Source organism: Mytilus edulis, chromosome 5 (assembly GCF_963676685.1).
Source record: "Mytilus edulis chromosome 5, xbMytEdul2.2, whole genome shotgun sequence".
Taxonomy (NCBI): domain Eukaryota; kingdom Metazoa; phylum Mollusca; class Bivalvia; order Mytilida; family Mytilidae; genus Mytilus; species Mytilus edulis.
In genome coordinates, this window is record NC_092348.1 from 56,130,097 (window position 1) to 56,138,764 (window position 8,668).

Here is an 8,668-nt window from a genome sequence, read left to right on the forward strand (position 1 = left end):
AAGTCAGTTCCCTTATTATAATTTATAAAGAACGGAATGCAATGTCCAAAACACAAAATGATGACCATAAAAACTGTTTGGACATTACATATTTATGTGAGAGAAGAAACTGAACTATTGAGCAAAAGGAATCCCATATAAAAAACAGGGATGAAATCTTGTGGTGTATTTGATGATAAAAAAATCAAGACCAGGCAGGCAAAATTTGACAATTATTTATTTTTTTAATTATTATTTTAATTTTATATTCGAACAAATCTGTTGTTCTATAGGATATGATTACTATTATTTTGTCTTTTCTGGCTAAAAATTAAATCATATAGTCTAAGAGCTGATTGCATTTTCAGTTATAATCCAGCGGAGGGTGTCGACCGCCGTACAAATCAGTTGGTTTTTTTTATTTATAATTTATAATAAACATATATGATTTGCACAGCAAACAACTCCACATGTCATCTTCTTGATGAAGTGTACATAACATTTTGATTTTTCGTAAATTATCATAATTTGGACGAAAAAATCTTCCTGACATATGTGTTCGATTTCATCATTGTTAATGCGTTTCTGTCAATGTCATTGTTCCCAAGCGCATGCTTTGCCAATCTCTTTGCTTCCGGAATTAGCTTGTCTAATTCAACGACAGAATCAACCAGGCTTAATGTTTTGGCTTCAGGTGCTGTAATTCGTCTTCCAAACACAACGGCTTCACGCATAGCATCAAGATTCCAAACCTTCGTGCTGAAACAATTTTAAATGTATTACATACTGTACGAAGTCTGCAAATTATTGTGATTGATTGAAAACAACGTCTGCCAAAAATTTATATAGATATTGGACAAAATTGAGTTCAATCTAAAAAAAAAATCATTTCAACTAAAATCATTATAAAAAGAAATATTGCTGAATAATTATATGACCGATTTTTATGAAATAAATACCATAAATTTTTATGTTTAATTTGTCAAAAAAATGTTCAGGCTAAATTATCTTCTCATATGTCTCTCCGGAATCAAGATTTTTTTTAAGGTTGCTATGTATTCTATCCAAAATAAAATTGGAAAAATTTGCATTTGTTTTCAACTTATCACAAATCGAGAAATAAAAACTATCCTTACGTAAGTAATTGCCTTATACATGATAAATTTTGAAACATTTCTTCAGCTTATAGTATTTATTCGATAAAAGTCGATCGAGTAGGTACTCCGCTCTTGATAACAAAATGTCAAAGTTAGTATATGGCGTCAAATTTGTCAATTATACATGTTACGTCTCAATACCGTGCGTAACGTCTTAGTGGTTACCTTGATGGTTCGATTTTATTGCATTTCTGAGTTTTAACTACAGAAATATCAGATAAGAAATAATTTATTACAATAAATATTTTGAAAGAATGGACATTTACTGTTAAATTAGTTTACAAATTTTCCAAACTTGAACGCTTTTATCTTGTCATATATTGCCGACATGTAGTTATTGTAAATAGCTTTCTGTAGTTATTGTAAATAACTTTCTGTAGTTATTGTAAATAACTTTCTGTTGACCATTCATTACAACTCACAAATATGGAGCAGCTCGTCGTCGGAAGTTTTAACCGATTTCTCTGAATAATGACAACAAAGTTTTACTGTTGAAGACCGCATGTTGATCTCTAAAGGTATTTTAGATTTCTAATGCATGATATCCCATTGACGTATAACCTAGATCCCTTTTATTCATTACTAAACCCTTTTCATTTTTGAGATGACCATGTAGTAAACGTGATCGCTTATAGCTGTAAAAGAGGGACGAAAGATACCAAAGGGACAGTCAAACTCGTAAATCCAAAACAACTGACAACGCCATGGTTAAAAACGAAAGAGACAAACAAACAACAGCACACACGACACAACATAGAAAACCAAAGAATAAACAACACGAACCCCACCAAAATACTAGGGGTGATCTCAGGTGCTCCGGAAGGGTAAGCAGATCCTGCTCCACATGTGGCACCCGTCGTGTTGCTTATGTGATAACAAATTCGGTAAATAGTCTAATTCGATAGGTCACATTCATAAAAGGGAAGGGATTTGTAGTTACGACGTAAGGAACATGTCCGATATCATTTGTGAAACGGTTATTCCATAACGGTCAACCAAATCGTGATGGCGTCCGTAAAATTTACGAAGGGATGATTTCAACTTCACCATTTGGAACTCTTGGTTTAATAGCTTCCTTGTGAGCAGCAACCCTCTATCAAGAAAATCATGATAGGAAATGCAAGCACGGGAATATTGTATCAATTGGGAGATATATACCCCGTATGCAGGTGCTGCTGGAATGTTGCTACTTAGAAAAGAAAAGTTCACAATTGGAAAGCTGCAATCATCTCTTTTGTCGTAAAGTTTTGTTTTCAACCGACCCTCAGTGTCAATTTCTAGATGTAAGTCAAGATATGAGGCCGACTTAACTGTATCTGTAGTATCCTTTATCTCTAGCTCGATTGGATAGATGCGTTCCATATAGTCACCAAATTTTGAATTATTAAGTGAAAGAACATCATCTATATAGCGAAAAGTGGAGTTAAAGGATATTGCTAACTTCTTATCTTTCTTCCTAAGAAGTTCCTGCATGAAGTCAGCCTCATAAAAATAAGGAAACAAGTCGGGAAGTAGAGGGGCACAGTTTGTTCCCATTGGAATGCCAACAGTCTGTTGAAAAACACGTCCTCCGAACGTAACAAATATGTTGTCAATCAAGAAATCAAGTATCTTGATAATATCAGTTTCAGAGATTTTTTTGTTGGAATCAGAGTGATCCTGTACAAAGTAGGATTTATCCCTCCCTAAAACAAGATACCTGTATCTACGTTGGCAAATCTTTTTTACGAAGCAAAGCAATACCAACTCTTTCAATTTGTCTTTTAGTTTGAAATGTGGAATACTAGTATAAAGAGTAACGTTATCTATACTGATTTTGGAAACTGGAATGTATAATGTCATTGGCTTTTATTTACTTTTTGTAAAATTTAAACTTAAATCGTACGACCGGAAACTTTTGAAATCACATTTAGCAATGACAGCATAAATGATTAACATTAAGTTATCATACTTCAAAACTTCATGCAGAGGTTCACCAATTGGCAACTTGAGGTGCGTTTCGTTCCAACATATCCATCCACGATCGGCCCTCATAACTCTGTAATCATGTGAAATTGCCATGAAGGCTCCTCCAGCAAACGTGTGACCTGTTGATAAAAAAAAAATTCAATTCTTTGGCAATTTAACCCTTTCTGAACCCTTTGATAATAAATGTAATCGACGTCTGCATGTCGATGACCTTATTAGATAATTGGCAAAGATCATACATAGCCTTTATCGGCTATCAGGGTGAATAGAAATGTGCTAACACGTGTAAAAGAAATTGAAATAAAATTGAGAATGGAAATGGGGATTGTGTCGAAGAGACAACAACCCGACCAAAGAACAGATACCATTTTAAAAACTTGTTAAACTTTTACTATGAGGAAACAGTTCGACCTTCAGACGTTGTTGTTAAAGTTGTTAACTTTATGAAGCACGAATAACACCCATAAGAGGGGGTGCAAAGCATAACAATTACATGTTTCTATGTAATTAGTTATCCATTATTTTCTAAATACCCCGTTTCTGTAAACCAATATATTCCTGGATAAAATAATAATCAATAATCCTTAAAACAAATCCCACTTTGTATATTAAAATATAACACTACTGTACATACCATTTAGTGCTGCCACAGTCGGTAGTGGAAAGTGCATGATCCTCCATAGTGTATCGTGTAAAAGGTTGGAAAACTTCTTTGCTATTACTTCGGGCTGTTTTAATAGCCAATCCAAATCAATCCCATTGCTGTAAAACTTTCCTTCAGATGTTGTAATGAGAGCTTTGCAATCTTTGTTACTGAAATGAATGACGAATGACACAATATTAACATTTGTTAGGAGATATATTGTTTGGCTTTTTGGAGACAAAAATAATCTTGACCGTCCTTGTATATGGTATCGTCTACGTGTTGATCAATTAAGACGAGACCATGTTGGTGCAACATAGAAAATAAACTATCAGGGTATCTTTAGAGCCTTCTAGGTGCTTGAGTAGTAATTACGGTCCCCTTTAATAAGATAGGTAAGTCCTGGTGAAAATGTGTGCATAAGGGGGGGGGCACAAGTTGATAGTGTAAAATGTCAATGGTTACAGAATTTACTAAAAAATAAGTGTAGGACATGGTTTTTTTTACTAGCTATGGAATTATTTCCCTGCAAAATTTATCCTGGGACTTATTGTCCAGCATAAGTAACAATATGGCCTTGAATACTAAAGGAAACAAAGTTTGGGCTGCGGGACACATTTTACTTAGACTGGACCGAATTTACTGATACACATATAGCGAATGTATAAAGTCTAAGAAGGACAGACCATGCAAAAATACCATACATTGGAAAAAAATGTACAAAAGCAGTTGAAAAAAACACTTCACAAATCTTCAATATTTAACAATAAATTATCCACTATAGAAACGGGGTAAATTCGTTCGCTTCTAACGGGTTAGGTGTTCCTGCTCCACAAGTGACAACATTCGTGTTATTCGTCAGTGATAAAACCCGATAATTAAGTCTGAATGGAGATATATGGCTTCATTCCAAATGTCTTAGTCTAATCCTCATAAATTACTTAACACATTAACCATCTATATATGAAGTTATTCAACCCTATATAAAATGACTAAATTAGAATTTGAAATTAAATGAGAATAATTGTATGCTAGACCACGAGTGACAAGCAACACCTGCATAATTTTAAAATGATGAAATCATGGAAGTAAGAAAAGTGCTCTGTAAGAATGTGCGGTTCCAGCTAGCTTTACTTGTGGTACCCATCGTGTTGGTCATCCAAAGCAACGATGTAGATGTAGAATGACCGGAGCGAAACCGTGAATGATATCGATGGTATTGTCAACCAAGGCGTGGTCTCTCCCACTGAACTTTCGAAGGAATTACTTCAACTTTGCCATTGATACTGAGATTCATTCGGCTTTCTTAAACATGTTAAAAGCAGCAACCGCAACCATGTGTTTCGTATTTAATAAAGACTACTAAATTTACAGCTTGCACGTAAATACATCTGTTTATCATCATGCCAAGAAATCCTCGCTAAAATTCCGGTCGACCCCCTACGGCAGTCATTAGTAGCTAAAGGTTTGATTTCATTCAAGAAATTAATGTATGACCTTCATGTACGTGTCGCTTAGAACACGGCCATATACCAAATGGTCAAAATTAATCATCCATGTAATTTGCTCTATGGGGTGTTTGCAGAATTTCAACGGAGGCAATTTCTTAGCATGTGTTTATTTCTGTTTCTGTTTCTGTCGGATAATAGCCTCCTTCAACAAACTGAAGATTCTGTTATATGTTTCTGACGAGTTCCGTTTGCAGGAGAAGACATCCAAGTAAATTAATTGTTGAAGTAAAACCGTGGAACTAACTATATACAGTGATTTTTTTATTTTTAATTAGACTTTAAAAACTGGCTAAAACTTTATATACGATATCATCGAAATTTAGCATGTTTAGTGATGCAATGTATTTACAAACAGTGATCGATCTACGTTTAATAATAGTCCTATGATATAAGACTCTGAAGGTTCATATCATTTACATTCAACGTTTTTTATCGGATATTTTTTTTTACTATCAATGTTGAATCTGAGGTTCAACTTGACATGTATTGATAGTAAAAAAAAATATCCGATAAAAAACGTTGAATGTGAATGATATGAACCTCCAGAGTCTTATATCATAGGACTACGTTTAATAACTGTCGCAACAAAATTTAGAGTCGAATATAACAGTATTATACACGGACCATGTTTATGAAATAGTCAGTAAAATAGCCGTATTACTATTAACCAACTGACTATGATATAAACCAAAAAATAATATATATAACTCTACCTTAAAACACGATCAAGTGCTGAGTTTAATTCAGTGAGAAAGTCGATATTTAACCGATTCTGTCCATTTAACATTCGAATAATTCCAAATCCATCAGCAGTAAACTCTGTGGTAATCTTCTGTGTCGTTCCCATTTCTGACCCTAATGTCACATGATAGATAACGTGACCTTTTTCGTACGCAAACAGATTTCTTTTTTAAAAAGAAAGACAACACGTGAACCTAATCTATAAGACGCATGTAATCATCATTTTAATTTGAGATGTAGAAAACTGATTTAAATAACTGATATTTATGTTTTCTATATTTTTAATACAAGAACTCATGTTGGAAATATGATTCGCGTTTCCTGTGAGTCCAAATGGATTTGCATGTATACTTAATCATTAAAAGGATAAGTCTACGTGTTAAGAGAAATTGGTAAATTTGATAAAGACACTTGGCTCATATAGACTGTTATTAATTCAAAGTGAAACACCCGATTTTAAAATAGTTGTTTTGAGAAACGCGAGTAAGCTAAAGGGAATAGATAAGAAATATAATGCCATATCATTGAGCCACGACATGACAAAATCAGAAAAAGAGGAGGAAAAAAGTTATTTGCGGAAGTCAAGGAAAAAGAAAAGAAGAGCCAGGCAAAGTACACCTTCAAATTAAGAGGCCCTCCGGGTGCTCGACGAATAATAAGGGTGCAATACAAACTAAAAACATAACAAAAAGAAATTGTACAAATGTAGATAAAGATGTAAATATGTTTCATGTTCTTAATAGTTTGAGTTGTTTTTATACGAACGCCGACCAATTTAGAAATAAGTTTGCAGAATTCCAAACTAGAATTAATACTTATCGTCCAATGCCATAATTGGAATAAGTGAAGTTAAACCTAAATACAGTGCTTATAAATTGAATCCGGCAGAGTTTAATTTAGATTTAATAGACAGTTATGATCTTTTCTCAATTAACATTGACAGTGACAAAGGAAGAGGTATGATATTATATGTACACAAAACACTAGGAGCGAAAGAAGTAAATATGGAAATAAACTATGAAGAAAATGTATTTGTGAAAATTGCACTAAATAACAATGACGCTCTTTTACTGGGACTACTATTATATATAGGTCACCGTCAGAAACTGCTCTCAGCAACAATAATTCAAATCTTTTAAATCTAATTACTGAGTCAACATAAAATAATTTCTTACATATACTATTAATGGGAGATATAAATTAACCTAATATTGATTGGGAAACACACAGCTATAAGAGTGATAACATAGAGTCGGATGAATATAAATTTACACAGTGTGTTCAAGACAATTACTTGTACCAGCATGTAACAAAACCAACCAGATGGAGGGGATCAGACACACCACATGTATTAGACCTAATATTCACGAACGAAGAAAATATGGTAAGCGATATTGAGTACCTAAGTCCATTGGGGAAAAGTGATCACTGTGTGATACAATTTTAATATAACTGTGACACAAAATTGAAAATTGACAATAGAACAAAAATATGCTACGATAGATGTAACTATGCAGATTTTAACAATGAAATATTGGAGACAAATTGGGAACAGTGCTATTAAACCAAGGTGATCATCTATACTATTAAACGAGAAGACCTCATTTTGGGTGTCGCTTCTCTTCTTTCCAAAATAAATTAATCAACACGCCTCTGTGTCCTATCGGTACAGTGTATAGTCGCATTTGACATCCATGCATATGATTATTCAGATTGAGTTATTTTGGGAGAAAATCGAGAAAAAGGGCATCCGGATATTGTCCCGTCATTGGACAAAATTTTAAGTCAGATTATACTTCCGGTTTGCGTTTTTCTGTATACTTTGAACATACATATACTACGAATAAAGTGTATTTTCAGAATTCTATCTGCTATCATTTTCAAGTTTACTATCCACGGTGGTCACAGAGTTTATCTGTATACTATATCAATGACCACCATGGATCGATTAGAAAACTTAGAATTGAAAGTAAATACACTTTATTTATATAGTGAATGTTCATAATATACAGATAAGCGCTAAAATTATTCATGTGCACTTTTGATACCTTTTCTGAAATTCTCCAGTCATTAAATCTTTTACAAAATTCATTGATTACAAAAAAAAAGAAGATGTGGTATGATTGCCATGTTGACAACTCTCCACAAGAGACCAAAATGACACAGAAATTAACAACTATAGGTCATCGTATGGCCTTCAACAACGAGCAAAGACCATACCGCATACTCAGCTTTAAAAGGCACCGAAATGAAAATGTAAAACAATTCAAATGAGAAAACTAGCGGCCTTATTTATGTACAAAAAATGAACGAAAAACATATATTTAACGCATAAACAAACGACAACCACTGAAGTACAGGCTCCTTACTTAAATGTTCATAACATACTTATTGTATATTCATATTGAAATTGATAGAAAACCACACATTGGGAATTTTGGAAATAAAGGAGGAGGGATTAAAAATAACATTTTGCTGTCCCCAATAACCTATGATTTATGAAAATTTTCCTGAAATTCTCCAGTCATTCAATATTTCACAAAATTCTTCCAACAACACTTTACATACTTTATACTACGTTCTGAATGCCCGCGATTTCGCGGGTGTGTTCTAGTATAGATAAAAATTGGGACAAATTTCATGAGAAATTATTAGAGATGGAGAAGCGT

At 33.5% G+C, this 8,668-nt stretch overlaps 1 protein-coding gene across 1 annotated transcript; it reads right to left on the bottom strand.

Moving 5' to 3' along the window:
- Positions 1–201: 201 nt before the first annotated feature.
- LOC139524025 (uncharacterized) lies at positions 202–6,141 on the bottom strand. The gene is made up of 4 exons (XM_071318550.1): positions 5,972–6,141; positions 3,739–3,917; positions 3,088–3,223; positions 202–738 (listed from the first exon to the last, which is right to left on the bottom strand). Exons 1-4 carry the CDS (start codon positions 6,103–6,105, stop codon positions 501–503), a joined length of 687 nt encoding a protein of 228 aa, XP_071174651.1. The 5' UTR covers positions 6,106–6,141; the 3' UTR covers positions 202–500.
- Between the last annotated feature and the right edge of the window lie 2,527 nt (positions 6,142–8,668).

What these genes read in the sequence shown, in the direction of transcription:
- LOC139524025 (XM_071318550.1), bottom strand. Translation starts at nt 6,105, where the DNA reads ATGGGAACGACACAGAAGATTACCACAGAGTTTACTGCTGATGGATTT. An exon ending in GACTGTGGCAGCACTAAATG is followed by an intron (nt 3,224 to 3,738) that starts GTATGTACAGTA and finishes TTTTATCAACAG; the next exon opens with GTCACACGTTTGCTGGAGGA. An exon ending in CCTCTGCATGAAGTTTTGAA is followed by an intron (nt 739 to 3,087) that starts GTATGATAACTT and finishes AAATTGTTTCAG; the next exon opens with CACGAAGGTTTGGAATCTTG.